This window comes from Trachypithecus francoisi, unplaced genomic scaffold (assembly GCF_009764315.1).
Source record: "Trachypithecus francoisi isolate TF-2019V2 unplaced genomic scaffold, Tfra_2.0 Lachesis_group4, whole genome shotgun sequence".
Taxonomy (NCBI): domain Eukaryota; kingdom Metazoa; phylum Chordata; class Mammalia; order Primates; family Cercopithecidae; genus Trachypithecus; species Trachypithecus francoisi.
In genome coordinates, this window is record NW_022681469.1 from 117962198 (window position 1) to 117981085 (window position 18888).

Sequence of the window (18888 nt, forward strand, 5' to 3'; positions counted from 1 at the left end):
AGAGCGGCCTAGGCAACATAGACCTTGTCTCTACAAAAAAATCAATAAATGGAGCTGGCTGTGGTGGCTCACGCCTATAATCCCATCCCTTTTGGAGGCCAAGCTGCATGGATCACTTGAGCTCAGGAGTTTGAGACCAGCCTAAGCAACATGACAAAACCCTGTCTCTACCAAAAATACAAAAATTAACTGGGCATAGTGGCCCACCTGTAGTCCCAGCTACTTGGGAGGGTGAGGCAGGAGAATTACTTGAACCCAGGAGGCAGAGGTTGCAGGGAGCCGAGATCACGCCACTGCTCTCCAGCCTGGGCGACAGAGTGAGAGCCTGGCTCAAAAAAATAATGTAGAAGAGAGATGGGAGGATTGCTTGAGCCCAGGAGGTCGAGGCTGCAATGAGTCGTTACCATGCCAGTATACTCCAGGCTGGTTGACAAAGTAAGACCCTGGCTCCAAAAAATAAAAAAATAAAAAGGAAAATCAGCCAGGTATGGTGACTCACACCTGTAGTTCTAGCACTCTGGAAGGTCAAGGCAGGAGGATTGCTTGATCTCAGGAGTTGAAGACCTGCCTGGGCGATATAGTGAGACCCCCATCTCTATTATAATTTTTCAGTAGAGACAGGGTTTCACCATGTTGGTCAGGCTGGTCTCCAACTCCTGACCTCAAGCAATCCACCCGTCTCGGCCTCCCAAAGTGCTGGGATTACAGGCGTGAGCCACTGCACTCAGCCTATTATAATTTTTTTTATACAAAAAGAATCAGGTATCTCCAAACGTTATCAACTCGGCCAGTTTTGTCATAACAAAACAATTTTGAGATACCAGTTCCTGCTGCTGAGTGGCCCTGTCTGTAGGGAAGGCAGTGGCTGGAAGCTGAACTATGTCAAGGGACGCCCTGGGTATCTGGAGCCCAGAGAAGAGGCACTTGAGCTTCCCAGAGCCAAAGCTGAAAGAGGAGGAGCTTTCGAGGAAGAGAACTGGGTGGAGTTGTCTAAGGCTAGCACCAGACTGTGCAGAGATTTGCAGGCAGGGCCTGGTCTCCGGAGGGTGCCGTGTACAGATGTCTGGCTTATTGAAGTGTCTGAACACAATGGAATGTAAACAGAAAGTGGTTTTAGCTTTTTCTAACAGTTGTCTTCTGGTCTGTTCCCCTTGCTGCCCTTAGCAACATCGTGAGCAGATTCCATACTTTCTGGCCACCTTGAACGGTTACAAAAAACTTCAATCGAAGTCATAGTATAGAATGACTCAGCAAATGTGACTATTCACAGGATATTTGATTGTTTTAGGAATTGTTGCTTTTTGAAGGTTGTAGTGACATTGTTATGGTTATTATAAAGTTCAAGTCCTTATCTTTTAGAAATACAGAACAAAATATTTACGGGTGAAATGACGTGATGTCTGGAATTTCCTTTCAAATAATCTGGGGCGAGGTGAGAAGGCAGTGAGGGTATAGAGGAAAGAAAATTGGCCAATGAATTGTTAATGTTTGAAGTTGGGCGATATATATGTTTTAGAGACAGGGTCTCAGTCTCTTGCCCAGGCTGGAGTGCAGTGGTGCAATCATAGCTCACTGCAGCCCCCACCTCCTGGGCTCAGTATCCTCCAGCCTCAGCCTCTTGAGTAGACGGGACTACCGACGCAAGCCACCACAGTCGGCTAAGTTTTAAAATTTTTTGTAGAGACAGGGTCTTGCTATGTTGCCAAGGCTGGTCCGAAACTACTGACCTTAAGCAATCCTCCTGCCTTGGCTTCCCAAAGTACTGGAATTATAGGCATGAACCACCGCACCTGGCCAACTAGTGTATAGTTTTGAAATAATGTTAAATAAAGGAAGTAAAAAGACAGTCTAGTAGAAGCTAGGGCAGTTTAATATTCCAACCTCAAATCCGGATCAAGTCTCATCTCTTCCCATGCCTCAGAGCTGGGCAGCCTAGGGTTTGCTGAGGGACTCAAAGTAGGGAGGGATGGGGGTTAGCTTTAAGGACAGCTGCTCTCTTCCCCGCTTCTGGGCAGAGGACCTTTGGCAGTAGGGTCCAGAGTGGACCTGTCTGTGTGCCTGACTGCGTGTCAGTGGTGGGAAAGCTCCTGCTCTCTGGCCCCATCTGGCTGTGTGAGCCGCTGGTGGCCTCTCCTGCTGGTTTGCTCGGGACCCAGCTCAGCCTCACCCTGGCTCCTTCTGGGGCTGAGGATCTCCCAGAGAGCGTAGCCAGCAGTGACTCCCTTCAACCCCTGCTAGGCATTTCCTCCAACTTCCTCCCCTTAACTTGGAAGCCCATGACCCCGTCTCCTGCCCCGCATGCCCACATTCCTTCACCAGGATCCCAGAATGATCCTGTGTGATAAGATAGGGACTTGTGCCTGAGGTCAGACATGTTCCCAGATCCAGGGTATGCATGTCTGGCTGACAAAGACGTCCCCTTCTTCTACTGAGATAACAGCACTGTGAATTTCAGCTCAACAGGTGTACAGTCAGGTAAATAAAGGAAGTAAAGACAATCAATCTAGTATAAGCCAGGGCCGTTTAATGTTCCAACCTCAAATCTGAATCAAGTCTTATCTTCATTGGAACTCCTCCTTGATCTTGGAGCACCCCTTCCTGGCTTTGCAGAGTACAGAGAGATTAATTTCTTCTCTGCAAACCCTACACTGCTGATAACTCATCACCGCTGCCCCCTCATTTCTGAAGCTTTAGTAAGGTGTAACTGACATGATGAACTGCACATATTTAAAAGGCCCAGTATGGTCCGTTTTGACAGATGCATATTCCTGTAACTTGCCTTTGCTCCTAGTCTAGTCAAATTGGGAAGAAGGCGCAGGGTCGTGGCTGGGGTAGCTGTGAAGGTTGGATTGGATTACTTGTTTGTGGCTATCTTTAGAATGCAGGTGACTGGCCAGCTGTGGTGGCTCAAGCTTAGAATCCTAGCACTTTGGGAGGTCAAAGAGGAGGTGGGAAGATCACTTAAGTCCAGGAGTTTGAGACTAGCCTGGGCAACATAGTGAGACTTTGTTTACACAAAAATTTTTTTAAAAGACCAGGCGTGGCGGCTCACACCTGTAATCCCAGCACTTTGGGAGGCCAAGGCGGGCAGATCACGAGGTCAAGAGATCAAGACCATCCTGGCAAGCATGGTGAAACCCCATCTCTACTAAAAATACAAAAATTAGCTGGGTGTGGTGGCACATGCCTGTAATCCCAGTTACTCGGGAGGCTGAGGCAGGAAAATCACTTGAACCTAGGAGGCGGAGGTTGCAGTGAGCCGAGATCACATCACTGCACTCCACCCTGGGTGGCAGAGTAAAAAGAAGAAAGAAAGAAAGATTTAGGAGGTAGCACTGATCAGACATGAGGGCATGGAAGAGAGAGGGGGCTGGGATGATGCCCTGGTTTTAGGCGTGGGTGATGGGGGCTGTGATATGGTTCATTGTGGGGAACACTCGGGAGGGATCGGGGTGGGGGAAGAGGGAGGTGGTTCTGGGGGAAGGCAGTGTGCCCAGTTTGGGCATATTCATTTGAGATACTGGTTTCCTTTGCATTGTGTCACTGAGCATTTACACACATTTTACAGTACAGTGTGTTTTTATCTACGTCACACCCTCTTCCCAGCCAAACCCACACAACCGCAGAAAAGGAAGTTGGTTTCAAAACAGCAGGAAGAGGGGTTGATAGATTTGCTATGGGAGTTTTGTGAGGTTTTTTTTTTTTTGAGACTGCATCTCTGTTGCCCAGGCTGGAGTGCAGTGGCACGATCTGGGCTCACTGCAACCTCCGCCTCCTGGGTTCAAGTGATTCTCCTGCCTCAGCCTCCAGAGTAGCTGAAATTACAGGCATGTGCCACCATGCCCGGCTAATTTTTTTATTTTTAGAGATGGGGTTTCACCATGTTGGCCAGGCTGGTCTTGAACTCCTGACCTCAGGTGATCCACCTGCCTCAGCTTCCCAAAGTGCTGGGATTACAAGCGTAAGCCACCGTGCCTGGCCTTTTAGTGAGATTTTTCAAGTGGAAATTGAAAGGGGGATTTCATTTTGGCACCAGCAAGCTGAGCCTCTGGGTTAGGGGCAGCCCACACTGGAGTAAGCGTTGGGCCTGCCCGCAGGCAGTGGGGTGATGTATCTCCATGTCACAGGCTTGAGAACTGGCTCAGCTTGGTGTCTGTTCTTTGCTAATGGCTTTCGAAGCTGGTGGCTTGGGAAGGATGTGGGCTTGCAGAGGGTTTACTGCCATGGGAAAGGGAGTGAGATGTGCTGAGTTCAGGTGGCTCTGAAGGACCTACACGCCTGAGGTCGTTAAGATTTATTTCTGAGTCGGACTTGGAGCCAGGGGAGTTTCTGTACTGATTTTGATCTTTGGCAAAGGTCAGCATTTTCTGTGGTGTAATAATGGAGAAAGTGGTCTCTAATCAGAGTCTCACGGAAACATCAAGTTATCCAGTGGGAGTGCAATTCTCTACTGCAGAACTTCTTTGAGAGTTTTTTTTTTTTTTTTTTTTTTTTGAGATGGAGTTTCACTCTTGTTGCCCAGGCTGGAGTGCAATGGCATGATCTCGGCTTACTGCAGCCTCCGCCTCCTGGGTTCAAGTGATTCTCCTGCCCCAGCCTCCTGAGTAGCTGCGATTACAGGCATGCACTGCCACCCCTGGCTAATTTTTATATTTTTAGTAGAGATGAGATTTCACCTTGTTGGTCAGGCTGGTCTCAAACTCCTGACCTCAAGTGATCTATCCACCTCAGTCTCCCAAAGTGCTGGGATTACAAGCATGAGGCACTGCATCTGGCTTTCTTTTTTCTTTTTCTTCTTTCTTTCTTTTTTTTTTTTTTTTTGAGAGATAGGCTGGAGAGCAGTGATGCAGTCATAACTCACTGTAACCTCCACTCCTGTGGGATCCTCCCACTTCAGCCTCCTGAGTAGCTGAGACTACAGCCATGTGCCACCATTCCTGGCAAAGTTTTTATTTTTTATTTTTTTGTAGAGATAAGGGTCTTGCTGTGTTACCCAGGTTGGTCTCAAACTCCTGGGCTCGAGCAGTCCTCCCAAAGTGCTAGTATTACAGGCGTGAGCAGCCACTGTGCCCAACTTCTTCGAACCTTTGATTGCTAATGTACGCCTTGTTTCCAAGAGAGGAATCATAGATACAGCTGTCCATTTGTACAGTTGTCCTTCAGTATCCATGGAGATTGGTTCCACGACCCCCAATAGATACCAAAATCCTTGGATCTTCAAGTGCCTGATATAAGATGGTGTAGTATTTGCATCTAACCTAAGTGTATCCTCCCATATACTTTATTTATTTGAGACAGAGTCTCGCTCTGTCGCCAGGCTGGGGTGCAGTGGCACGATCTCAGCTCACTGCAGCCTCCACATCCTAGGATCAGGTGATTCTCCTGCCTCAATCTTCCGAATAGCTGGGACTACAGGCATGTGCCACCACGTCTGAGCAATTTTTGTGTTTTTAGTGGAGATGGGGTTTCACTTGTTGGCCAGGCTGGTCTCAAGCTCCTCACTTCAGGTGATCCACCTGCCTCGGCCTCCCAAAGTGATGGGGTTACAGGTGTGAGCCACATCACCTGGTCCCTCTTGTATACTTTAAATCATCTCTAGATTATTCATAACACCTAATACAATGTACATGCTATGTAAATAATTGTTATACTGTATCATTTAGGGAATAATGACAAGAAAAAAGTCTATACATGTTCTGTGCAGATGCAACCATGAATTATTTTCTGGATATTTTTGATTCAAGATGCTTGAATCCATGGATGTGGAATGCACAGATATGGGGGCAGATTGCATTTGGTTATCTGAACCCCTGAACCCTTTTTTCATAGTGCCTTATGGAGGACTAGTGTTTCTTAGAACACACTTTGGGAAATGAAGAGATAATCCTCGTCTTTGTTTCAAATAAACAAAAGTTTTTTTTTTTCTTTTTTTTTTTTTTTTGAGATGGAACCTTGTTCTGTCTCCCAGGCTGGAGTGCAGTGGCACAATCTCTGCTCACTGCAAGCTCTGCCTCCCGGGTTCACGCCATTCTGCCTCAGCCTCCCAAGTAGCTGGGACTATAGGCGCCCGCCACATGCCCAGCTAATTTTTTGTGTTTTTTAGTAGAGACGGGGTTTCACCTTGTTAGCCAGGATGGTCTCGATCTCCTGACCTTGTGATCCACCCACCTCGGCCTCCCAAAGTGCTGGGATTACAGGCGTGAGTCACCGCGCCTGGCAAATGAAAGTTTTGATGATAACTTTGGACCTGGAACTCAGGAAGCTCCCATTTAAGTAGGTGTTTTGTTCTCTCTACCCCTCTACATATATGCTGGCTTCATCAGAATCATTTCTGGGCATGCAGGGTGGCTCCCATGTGTATCCCAACACTTTGGGAGGCTGAGGGAGGAGGATCACTACAGGCCAGGAGTTTGAGGCCAGCCTGGGCAACATAGCAAGATCCCATCTCTACAAAATATAAAAGTATCAAAATTATCTGGGTATGGTTGTGTGCACCTGTAGTCCCAGCTACCTGGGAGGCTGAGGCAGGAGAATCATTTGAGCCCAGGAGGTTAAGACTGCAGCGAGCTATGATTGAGCCACTTATACTCCAGCCTGGGTGACAGAGTGAGAGACCCTGTATCTTTAAAAAAAAAAAAAAAGAAAGAAAAAGATGGGCCGAGCGCAGTGGCTCACACCTGTAATCCCAGCACTTTGGGCAGCCGAGGCAGGTGGATTACTTGAGGTCAGGAGTTCAAGACCAGCCTGGCCAACATGATGAAACCTCCTCTCTCTTCCTCTCTCCTTTTCTCTCCTCCTCTGTCCTCTTCTCCCTTCCCTCCCCTCCCCTCCCCTCCCCTTCCCTTCCCTCTTCCCTCCCCTTCCCTTCCCTTCCCTTCCTTCCCTTCCTTCCCTTCCCGTCTCTCTCTCTCCCTCTCCTCTTCTCTCTCTCTCTCCCTCTCCTCTCTCTCTCCTCTCTCTCTCCTGTCTCTCCTCTCTCTCTCCTCCTCTTCTCTCTCTCTCTCCTCTCTCCTCTCTCTCTCTGTCTCTCTTCTCTCTTTCCTCTCTCTCTCTCTGTCTCTCCTCTCTCTCTCTCAGTACTTAAATTCTGATGGTCTCCAAGTGTAATAAGAGAGTTGTCCCTCTCCATCCTCCTGAGCCCCCAGTACATGCTGGGTTGTTAGTTTTGGGCCACAGCATCCTCACTGCAACCTTTGTGCACTGGCCAAGTGTAAACAGGTGCCATGGAGGAAATGAACACCAGTGCTGAGACTAGCGCTCTGCACCGTGAGGCTGTGGCTCAGTCCCTTCGTCATGACTCGCCCTGTGCCACCCATGCAAGTTTCCATGTGCCAATCTCTTTCAAAGTCTGGATCTCCATCACATTCACTGTCCCGGAACTGCCCTTTTACGCTGGTTTGATGAACTGTGTGAGGAATATGCTCATAGCTGCCTTTCTCCCTCCCCACTTCAGGAACTGGATGCATTTCAGCCATACCCCATTGAAATCGTGCCAGGGGCGGTCTTCCTCGGCAATTTTGGTCAAGCCTGTGACCCCAAAATTCAGAAGGACTTGAAAATCAAAGCCCATGTCAATGTCTCCATGGATACAGGGCCCTTGTAAGTAAAGAGAAACGGTTTATATTTCGTTTTATTTTTTATTTAATATTAAATTTTGTTTTTTATATTATTATTATTATTATTTTTGAGATGGAGTCTCGCTCTGTCACCCAGGCTGGAGTGCAGTGGTGCGATCTTGGCTCACTGCAAGCTCTGCCTCCTGGGTTCACGCCATTCTCCTGCCTCAGCCTCCTGAGTAGCTGGGACTACAGGCGCCTGCCACCTCGCCCGGCTAGTTTTTCGTATTTTTAGTAGAGACAGGGTTTCACCATGTTAGCCAGGATGGTCTCAATCACCTGACCTCATGATCCTCCTGCCTTGGCCTCCCAAAGTGCTGTGATGACAGGCATGAGCTACCGCACCCGGCCTATTTTATTATTTTTTGAGATGGAGTCTTGCTCTGTCATCCAGGCTGGAGTGCAGTGACACAATCTTGGCTCACTGCAACCTCCACCTCTAGGGTTCAAGCGAGTCTCCTGCCTCAGCCTCCCGAGTAGCTGGGACTACAGGTGTATGCCATCACACCCGGCTAATTTTTGTGTTTTTTAGTAGAGACAGGGTTTCGAAATGTTGCCCAGACTGGTCTCGAACTCCAGACCTCAAGTGATCTGCCCACCTTGGCCTCCCAAAGTGCTGGGATTACAGGCATGAGCCCCCGCACCTGGGCTATATTTTATTTTATATTTTATTTCATTTTAGAGACAGGGTCTTGCACTGTTGCCCAGGCTGGAGTGCAGTGGCACGATCATAGCTCACTGCAGCCTCAACCTTCTAGGCTCAAGTGATCCTCCTGCCTCTACCTCTGCCTCTGCCTCCCACCTCTGCCTCCTGCTTCTAGATATTAAAAGGCATTCTCTGGGCACGTATCCCAGAGAAACAAATACTTATATTCACACCAAAACCTGTGCATGAATATTCATAGTGCTGTCCAGCTGGCAAAGAGCTAGATAAACTGTGGTAAATACACTCCATGGAATACCACTCAACAATCATAAGGAAGAAACTGTTGATATGTGCGGCAACTTGGATCTCCAGTGAATAAATGCCAAGGAGTGGGGCAGGGGGATAATTCCAAATGGTTACAGACAATATGACTCCATTTATATAGCATTTATTTATTTATTTAAAAAAAAAAATAGAGACGAGCTCTCACTATATTGCCCAGTCTGGCCTTGAACTCCTGAAGTCAAGTGATCCTCTTGCTTCAGCCTCCCAAAGTGCTGGGATTATAGGTGTGAGCCACTACACCTGGCCTTATATAGCATTTTTGGTAAGACAAAATTTTAGAAATAGAAGACAGATAAGTGGTTGCCAAAAGTTAGGGAAGGGAGCAGGGGAGGTAGAGGTGGTTATAAAAGAACAACACAAGGAGCTGCACACAGTGGCTCACGCCTGTAATCCCAGCACTTTGGGAGGCCGAGGTGGGAGGACCACCTGAGGTCAGGAGTTTGAGACCAACATGGCCAACATGGTAAAACCCCATCTTTACTAAAAATACAAAACATTAGCTGGGCATGGTGGTGCATGCCTGTAATCCCAGCTACTCAGGAGGCTGAGTCATGAGAATCACTTGAATCAGGGAGGTGGAGATTGCAGTGAGCCAAGATCACACCACTGCACTCCAGCCTGGGCAACAGAGTGAGACTCAGTCTCAAAAACAAGCAAACAAAAAGAAACAGAAGGGATTCTTAGTGTTGGAGCTGTTTACTGTCTTGAGTGATAGCGGATATATGAACCTACACAGTGATAAATTTCTCTTATTATTTTTTTTGAGATGGACTCTCACTCTGTCGCCCAGGCTGGAGTGCAGTGGTACTATCTTGGCTCAGTGCGATCTCCACCTCCCAGGTTCAAGTGATTCTCCTGCCTCAGCCTCCTGAGTAGCTGGGATTACAGGCACCCACCACCATGCCTGGCTAATGTTTGTATTTTAGTAGAGACAGGGTTTCACCATGTTGGCCAGGCTGGTCTCAAACCCCTGACCTCAGGAGATCTGCCCGCCTTGGCCTCCCAAAGCATTGGGATTACAGGTGTAAGCCACTGCGCCCAGCCCAGTGGTGAATTTCTGTAGAACTTACTACACACACACACACACACACACACACACACACACACACACAGAGGTAAAACTGGATAAACCTGCTAAGACTGATAGATTGTATCAGTGTCAATATCCTGATTGTGACATTATGCTAGTTTTGCAAAAATGTTGCCATTGGGGAAACTGGGCACAGTGTATCTACAAAGGACTTTCTCTGTTACTTCTTACCACTGCAAGTGAATCCATAATGATCTCAATAATTTTTTTTCTTTTTTTTTTGAGATGGAGTCTCGCTCTGTCATCTAGGCTGGAGTGTAGTGGCACGATTTTGGCTCACTGCAACCTCCGTCTCCCGGGTTCAAGCAATTCTCCCTGCCTTAGCCTCCCAAGTAGTTAGGATTACAAGCGCCTGCCACCACGTCTGGCTAATTTTTGTATTTTTTACTAGAGATGGGGTTTTGCCATGTTGGCCAGGCTCGTCTCAAACTCCTGACCTCAGGTGATCCGCCCACCTCGGCCTCCCAAAGTGCTGGGATTACAGGCGTGAGTCACTGTGCCTGGCCTGTTTGTATTTTTTGATTTTTGTTTTTGTTTTTGTTTTTTGACAGGGTCTCACTCTGTGATCCAGGCTGGAGTGCAGTGGTGTGGTCACAACTCAGCTTGACCCAGGCTCAAGCAGTCCTCCCACCTCAGCTTCCCAAGTAGCCGTCTCTACTAAAAATACAAAAATTAGCAGGACATGGTGGCAGGCGCCTGTAATCCTAGCTACTCTGGAGGCTGAGGTGTGAGAATTGCCTGAACTGAGGAGGCAGAGGTTGCAGTGAGCTGAGATCACTCAACTGCACTCCAGCCTGGGTGACAGAGCAAGACTCTGTCTCAAAAAAGGAAGTAAAATAAAACAGATAAAACAGCAACCCCACCATCTCCATCCCTCTTACCTCTCTCTCCGCATTTAACACAGTGGGCTCATTCTCCAAGGTCATTAAATGTGCTTTCCTGTCCTCATTTAATGATTGCACCATATTCTAGGAGAGTACCATGTTTTGGGTTCATAATAATAGCAATGTGACATGTACTATGCACCAAGCAGATTGCTAAGTGCTCTGAATAGATTACTTCCCTCAGTCCACACAGCACCCCTGTGAGTTAGGTGTATTAACAATTTTTTTTTTTTTTTCTAGAGATAAGGTCTCACTATGTTGCCTAGGCTGGTCAGGAACTCCTGGCCTTGAGCAATCCTCTTGCCTTGCCCTCCCAAAGTGCTGGGATTACAGGCGTGAGCCACCATGCCTGGCCAAGATAGGTACTTAAAAAAAATTGTTTTGGCTGGGTGTGGTGGCTCACACCTGTAATCCCAGCACTTTGGGAGGCCAAGGCGGGTACATCAGCTGAGGCTGGGAGTTCGATGACCAGCCTGGCCAACATGGTGAAACCCCGTCTCTACTAAAAATGTAAACATTAGCCGGGCATGGTGGCACATGCCTGCAATCCCAGCTACTTGGGAGGCTGAGGCAGGAGAATCGCTTGAACCTGGGAGGTAGAGGTTGCAGTGAACTGAGATCGCGCCACTGTACTACAGCCTGGGCAACAGAGTGAGACTCTGTCTCAAAAAAAAAAAAAAAAAAAAAAAAAAAGACAAGGGTCTCGTTATGTGATCCTCCCGTCTCTGTCTCCCAAATTCCTGGGCTTAGAGCCATGAGCCACCACACCCAGCCTGGATGTTTTTTTCCAGGAGAGGTTGAGCTACCTGTGCACATTCCGCCTTACACAAGCTCAGTGTCCTCCCTGTGGCCCTTCTGCTGCGATGAAAACCCCACAGTGGGGCTGCTTGCATTCTGCATTCCACCCGATGACCTGTGTGGTCTTTCCATGTAGTTTTGCAGGCGATGCTGACAAGCTTCTGCACATCCGGATAGAAGATTCCCCGGAAGCCCAGATTCTCCCCTTCTTACGCCACATGTGTCACTTCATTGGTAAGGAGTGTTCCTTGGCCAGGTAGCAACTGGCCTGTGTCTGGGAAGCAGGGGGCAGTGGAGCCTCCTTCACAGGCTTATTCTGGATCACGACTCCCCATGCTCTGGAGAGAAAGGGCCCAGCTCAGCATATGCCCCACCTGGGTGGGATAAGCTCCAGGACACGTCCAACTTCTCGGGAGCCCTCAGTGAAACGAGCAACCGTGGTGTTTACCTTGAGGGCAGTGGGGCCCAAGATTGTGGGCTGAGCGTCCTGGGCTCTGGCCCTGGCTAGATGGCTGTGCCCTTCTGGGCTTGTTGTAAAATGAGGGTGATGGCTACCCACAAGCACGCATGCTCATGGAGGCTCTGGGCTGAGCTCTGGGGACCAGGAGGTAAGTCTCCCTCCATCCCCGCCTTCATCCTTGATCTGTGGAATGTGGGTGGAACGGAAGGAAGACTACAAAGCTCTTTCAGTTCTCACTTCCAAGATTTTCTTTGTTTTGGTTTGGTTGGTTGGTGGAGTTGGGGTCTTGCTATGTTGCCCAGGCAGGTCTTGAACTCCTGGCCTCAAGCGATCCTCCTACCTCAGCCTCTCAAGGTGCTGGGATTGTAGGCATAAGCCACCACACCCAAGTGGTGCCCACCAGTTACTTAATTCATCACGAGTGGATTTTTTACTCGTTCCTGCGGCTCCAGATTGCCCGAGGAGAGTAAGATGTGTAGAGAGAGCAGGGCTGAGTCAGGTTGGAGTCCCCACCTTGTTCCTGCCTGTCTGGCACCAACAGCTCCTGGCCTGAGCCACTGTACTAGGGGCTGGAGCATGGCGTTTTGGCCCAACTATCCCTTATTTTAAATTTTATTTTTTTGAGACAGGGTCTGGCTTGTTCACCCAGGCTGGAGTGTAGTGATACAATCTTGGCTCACTGCAATCTCCATCTCCTGGGCTCAAGCAATCCTCCTGCCTCAGCCTCCTGAGTAGCTGGGACTACAGGCATGCACCACTGCACCCAACTAATTTTTGTAGTTTTAGTAGAGATGGGATTTTGCCATGTTGCCCAAACTGGTCTTGAACTCCTGAGCTCAAGCAATCCACCCACCTCAGCCTCCTAAAGTACTGGGATTACAGGCGTGAGCCACCGCACCCAGCCCCAACCATCCTTTATTTGCCCAGCAGATGTCAAATGTCACTCGACTAGGGCCTGAGGCTGAGACTTCCCATGTGTCCCACCTTGAGGTGTCAGAGCCTTGTGGCCCAAAGAGGGCCCCCATCCAGCCTGCCTCCCTGGATAGCACTGAGCCAGTCAATGGATTAGACTGCACGCTCAGTTCCTTTATTCAGATGGTGAGGAAGGTGGCTGTCGTCATCTCTGTGTCTTCCTTTAGCCCTGGCAGTCTGTGATTTTGCACTTGGCATGCTTATCTTCAGTTCCTGAGGGTTGCCAGACCAGCCTCGGGTACCAGCTTAGGTTTCTTTTCCCTGGGCAGGACTCACAGCTTCAGGGGTGCTGTGATTAGAGCTGATATTTCTGTGCCAGGCACTGGGCTCAGTACAGAACAGAACCAAACCACATGGAGAAGGTAGTATACTGTGATCCCATTTTCCAGATGAGGACACTGTGGCTTCAAGTAACTTACCCTCCAGCCCGGGCAACATTGTGAGACCCCATCTGTACAAAAAAGTTAGCTGGACATGGTGGCGCATGCCTGTGGTCCCAGCTACTCTGAAGGCTAAGGTGGGAGGATTACTTGAGCCCAGGAGTTCAAGGTGGCAGTGAGTTGTGATTACACCACTGCATTCCAGTCTGGGCAACAGAGCAAGACCCAGTCTCTAAAATAAAATAAAGAAAAACAGGCTGGGCACAGTGGTTCTTACCTGTAATTCCAGTACTTTGAGAGGATGAGGTGGGCAGATCACCCGAGGTCAGGAGTTCAAGACCAGCCTGAACAACATAGTGAGACTGCATGTCTATATTAAAAAAAAAAAAAAAAAAAAAAAAGTTGGGCGCAGTGGCTCATGCCTATAATCCCAGCACTTTCGTAGGCCAAGGCAGGCAGATCACCTGAGGTCCGGAGTTGGAGACCAGCCTGGACAACATGGTGAAACCTTATCTCTATTAAAAATACAAAAAATTAGCTGGGCGTGGTGGCAGGCACTTATAATCCCAGCTACTCGGGAAGGCTAAGCCAGGAGAATCGCTTGAACCCAGGAGGCGGAGGTTGCAGTGAACTGAGATTGTGCCATTGCACTCCAGCCTGGGCAACAAGAGTGAAACTCTGTCTCAACAAAGAAAGAAGGAAAGGAAAGGAGAGGAGAGAAGTGGAGAGGAGAGGCGAAAGGAGAGGAGAGCAGAGGGGGAAGGAAAGGAAAGGAAGTAACTTGCCCCCAAGCCCCATGGCCAGTGAGTGGCAGTCAGGATTGGCACTCAGGCTACATTGGCTCTGTCAGCTCCTGACTGTTCTTGGGATGATGGTGGTCCCGTCCGCCCCATTGGTAGCAGAGCTTCCTGGGCTAGAAGCCTGCAGTTCAGAAGGTCTTTGCCTGGTGATGCTGGTTGCCCAGGCATGATTCTCTGGAACTTCCAGCCAGGACTGAGGGATGCCCACTTGTTAGACAATGAAATGGGTTCCCAGAGAAATCATGGGACTTGCCGAGGTCATGTGGGCTGGTCTTGAACTCATGCTTGGACCACGGGCCCATGGAGGCCAGTGTCTGACAGCAACCCAGGCCCACAGGGAGGAGGGCCAGGCATGACCCAACCCCCCACTTCCTTTTGCAGAAATTCACCTTCACCTTGGCTCTGTCGTTCTGATCTTTTCCACCCAAGGTATCAGCCGCAGCTGTGCCGCCGTCATAGCCTACCTCATGCATTGTAACGAGCAGACCTTGCAGGTATGCGTTCCCCAAGCCAGGCTCACAACCTGCCACCCCCTGGGAGGTGGGGTCAGAGCGCGACCTGGGAGGAGTGGGGCCCCGGCACTGCTTTGGGAGGAAGAATCCCAGATAACTCCAAGTCTAGGGTGCCCCCCAGCCCATGTCACCCAAGGGCAAGGCCCCAGCGTTGCAGGCTTGAGGCCTGAGGCTGGATACGCAGGGCTGGCCCAGAGACTCAGGCCAGGTCAGGCTGTCCTGCAGCCCCCTCGACATGGCCCCCACAGCTGTCAGTCTGTCCACCGGTGTTTGTTTGGTGTTGCTCAAGGGAGAACTGCTTGGAGTCCCAGAGCTGCAGCACAGGCGCCCACCCACTCCCGCCTATCTCCCTATACCTTGGGCGCAGGGTCCAGAGAGGAGAGGGAAGCAGGGACCCATCGTGGCAAACCCAGGCAGATCTCGGGGCTCCTGACTGAGACAGCGCCTTTTTCGGGTGCCTGCCCTGCCTGTCACAGCCTGTTCATGATCTCAGAGGGCTTGATAGGACCTACAAAGCCCTGACATTTACCCAGGGATGTATTTGGGGGAAGGAGAGGGACAAAGAATAAAACCCATCAGCCAGTGGGTTTGGTTGTTGCCGTGAAGTTGCAGGCTAGGAAGTCTTTTTTTTTTTTTTTTGAGATGGAGTCTAGTTCTATTGTCCAGGCTGGAGTGCAGTGGTGCAATCTCCACCTCCTGGGTTCAAGTGATTCTTGAACCTCCACTGCAACCTCTGCCTCCTGGGTTCAAGCAATTCTCCTGCCTCAGCCTCCTGAGTAGCTAGGATTACAGGTGTGTGTCACCATGCCCAGCTAATTTTTCTATTTTTAGTAGAGACGGGGTTTCGCCATGTTGGCCAGGCTGGTCTCGAACTCCTGACCTCAGGTGATCCACCTGCCACTGCCTCCTGGGATTACAGGCGTGAGCCTCTCTGCGCCTGGCCTAGAAAGAGTCTTGGATATCCAGGAATTCTGTTCCTGGGTGTGTGCCCAAAAGAAGTGGAAGCAGACCGGGCATGGTGACTCACACCTATAATCCCAGCACTTAGGGAGGCTGAGGTGGGTGGGTCGCTTGAGCTCAGGAGTTTGAGATCAGCCTGGGCAACATGGCAAAATCCTGTCTCTACAAAAAATACAAAAATTAGCTGGGTGTGGTGTTGCACACCTGTAGTTCCAGCTACTTGGGAGGCTGAGATAGGAGAATGGCTTGATCCTGGGAGGTGAAGGCTGCAGTGGGCTGTGATCATACCACTGCATTCCAGCCTGGGCAACAAAGCCAGACGCTGTCTCAAACAAACAAAAAAGAGAGGAAAAAAATCAATTTCAGTGCCTTTAAACTTCTAGGAGTACCTTTGTCTTTTAAAGACCTTCAAATAATAACAAAACTCCAGAGACACTATAATAACTAACACTGACTCCTACCTGCCTGGTAAGTATTTATATGTCATTAAAACACCTTCACAATGACCCTGTGGCATAGCTATTGCTTTTATCCTCATTTTGTGGGAGGCCTGGAGAGGCCGGGTACTTTGCCTTAAGCCCCAGAGCTGTAAATGGCAAAGCTGGAATCCAAAGCACGGCTGGAGAATCTGGGTTTTCAACATGGCCCTGAGGCGGCAGGGAGAATGCTGGCCTTGCAGCCTGGGCACTGCCCCTTACCACATGTGACCTGAGTACACCCCTTCACCCTTCTATCCCCTCAGTGAGTAGAATGAGGTCGACAGCATGTGTCTCTCCTGCCTGCTGCATTTGCTGTGACAGTCCCAGCAGATGCCTTGTGGGCTGGAAGGGGGATGTGTGGTTTATGATTCTTCCTTCACGGCTTATTCTGACCCAGTGAGGACATAGTAAGCCTTATAACTGCACAGCTCTGCCCCTCACACCACTTTTAAAAAATTTGTGGTTAAAATATACATAACAGGCCGGGCGCGGTGGCTCACGCCTGTAATCCCAGCACTGTGGGAGGCCGAGGCAGCAGTTCGAGACCAGCCTGGCCAACATAGTGAAACCCCGTCTCTACTAAAAATATAAAAATTAGCTGGGCGCAGTGGCGCATGCCTGTAGTCCCAGCTATTCTGGAGGCTGAGGCAGGAGAATCGCTAGAAGCTGGGAGGCGGAGGCTGCAGTGAGCCGAGATCACATCATTGCACTCCAGCCTGGGTGACGAGCGAAACTCTGTTTCAAAAAAAAAAAAAAATCATACACACACACACATATATATAACAAAAAATTTACCGTCTTAACCATTTTAAAATGTATAGCTTGGGAGCATTAAGTACACTCACATTATTGTGCAACTAATCTCCCAAACTTTTCCATCTTGCAAACCTGAAACAGCAACTCTTTACTTTTCCCCCTTCATCGCCCTATGGGAACCACCATTCTACTTTGTCTCTGTGAATTTGAGTACTCTAGGTACCTTATGTAAGTTCCTTCCTTTTAAGGCTGAATAATAAATATTCCATTATATGTGGAATTCACCAATAAACCCATCTAGACTAGGTGCTTTCTGTTTTGGAAGGTTACTAATTATTGATTCAATGTATTATTGCTATTATTTTATTTATTTATTTATTTTTTGAGATGGAGTCTCGCTCTGTCACCCAGGCTGGAGTGCAGTGGCACGATCTCGGCTCACTGCAAGCTCTGCTTCCCGGGTTCACGCCATTCTCCTGCCTCAGCCTGCTGAGCTGCTGGGACTACAGGCGCCCGCCACTACTCAATTTCTTTAATATATGTGGGCCTATTCAGATTGTCTGTTTCTTCTTGTGTGAGTTTTGGCAGATTGTGTCTTTCAAGGAATTGATCAATCACATTTGTGGGTATGAATATTCTTTTATTCTCCTTTTAATATCTGTGGGATCTGTAGCAATGTTTCCTCTTTCACTTCTGATATTAGTAATTGTGTCTTCTCTTTGAGTTAGCCTGGCTAGAGAGGTGTATCGATTTTATTGATCTTTTCAAATAAGTGGCTTTTGGTTTTGTTGATTTTCTCTATTGATTTCCTGTTTTCAATTTCATTCTTTTGCATGGGGATATCTAGTTTTCCTAGCACCATTTGTTAAAATGACTGTCCTTTTCCCCCATTGAATGGTCTTGGCATACTATCAAAAATTGCTTGACAGACTGGGTGCAGTGGCTCACACCTGTAATCCCAGCAGTTTGGGAGGCAGAAGTGGGTGGATCACCTGAGGTCAGGAGTTTGAGACCAGCCTGGCTGACATGGCAAAACCTCGTCTTTACTAAAAATACAAAAATGAGCCAGGCCTGGTGGTGCATGCCTGTAATCCCAGCTACTTGGGAGGCTGAGGCACAAGAATCACTTGAACCCAGGAGGCGGAGGTTGCAGTAAACTGAGATTGCACAATTGCACTCCAGCCTGGGCAACAGAGTGATACTCAGTCTCAAAAAAAAAAAAAAATTGCTTGACTATATTTGTAAGGGTTTATTTCTGTGCTAGGCTGGCTGTTGTATTCCATTGGTCTCTTTGTGTTCATGTCCATACGATACTGTTTTGATTATTGTAGCTTTGTTTTAGAAGGTTTGAAATCAGGAAGTGTGAGACATGCAACTTTGTTCTTTTTAAAGATTTTTTTTTTATGGAGTCCGTTGAAATTCCATATGAATTTTAGGATGGATTTTTCTATTTCTACAAAAAATGCTGTTGGGATTTTGGTAGGGATTGCCTTAAACCTGTGGATTGCTTTGAGTAGTATTGGCATCTTAATAATACTAAACATTCCATCCCATGAACACAGGATGTCTTTTCATTTGTTTGTGTGTTTAATTTCTTTCAGCACTGTTTTTGCAGTTTTCAGTGTGCAAGCCTTTTGCCTCCCTGGTTAAATATTTTCTTTTTGATGCTACTGTAAATGGAATTTTTTTTTAATTTCCTTTTTGAATTGTTTATTGTTAGTATATACACATGCAACTAATTTTTGCATGTGGTTTTGTATCCTGCAACCTTGCTGACTTTTTTTTTTTTTTTTTTTTTTGAGATGGAGTCTTGCTCTGTCACCCAGGCTGGAGTGCAGTGGCACAATCTCAGCTTACTGCAAACTCTGCCTCCCGGGTTCATTCCATTCTTCTGCCTCAGTCTCCCAAGTAGCTGGGACTACAGGTGCCAGCCAGCACGCCCGGCTAATTTTTTGTATATTTAGTAGAGATGGGGTTTCACCGTGTTAGCCAGGATGGTCTCGATCTCCTGACCTCGTGATCCGCCCGCCTCGGCCTCCCGAAGTGCTGGGATTACAGGTTTGAGCCAGCACACCCGGCCAACCTTGCTGAATTTATTAGCTCTGTGTGTGTGTGTGTAGTCTTTAGGGTTTTCTACATATGAAATAATGTCATCTTCAAACCAGAGGTAAGTTTACTTCTTCCTATCCA

The 18888-nt window shown here is 48.3% G+C and overlaps 1 protein-coding gene across 18 annotated transcripts in view; it reads left to right on the forward strand.

Annotated features, from left to right (window-relative positions):
* The window catches only part of STYXL1 (serine/threonine/tyrosine interacting like 1), a 58610-nt gene that overhangs the window by 37857 nt on the left and 1865 nt on the right, over nucleotides 1-18888 (forward strand). For 10 of the 18 annotated variants that reach the window (XM_033192667.1, XM_033192666.1, XM_033192664.1 and 7 more), the window contains 2 exons: nucleotides 7454-7599; nucleotides 11516-11613. In XM_033192667.1, the coding sequence (XP_033048558.1) occupies nucleotides 7454-7599; nucleotides 11516-11613 (244 nt within the window). Of the gene's footprint in view, nucleotides 1-7453; nucleotides 7600-11515; nucleotides 11614-14372; nucleotides 14486-18888 lie in introns of all 18 variants that reach the window. The other 8 variants (XM_033192674.1, XM_033192680.1, XM_033192673.1 and 5 more) reach the window with 2 other exon arrangements.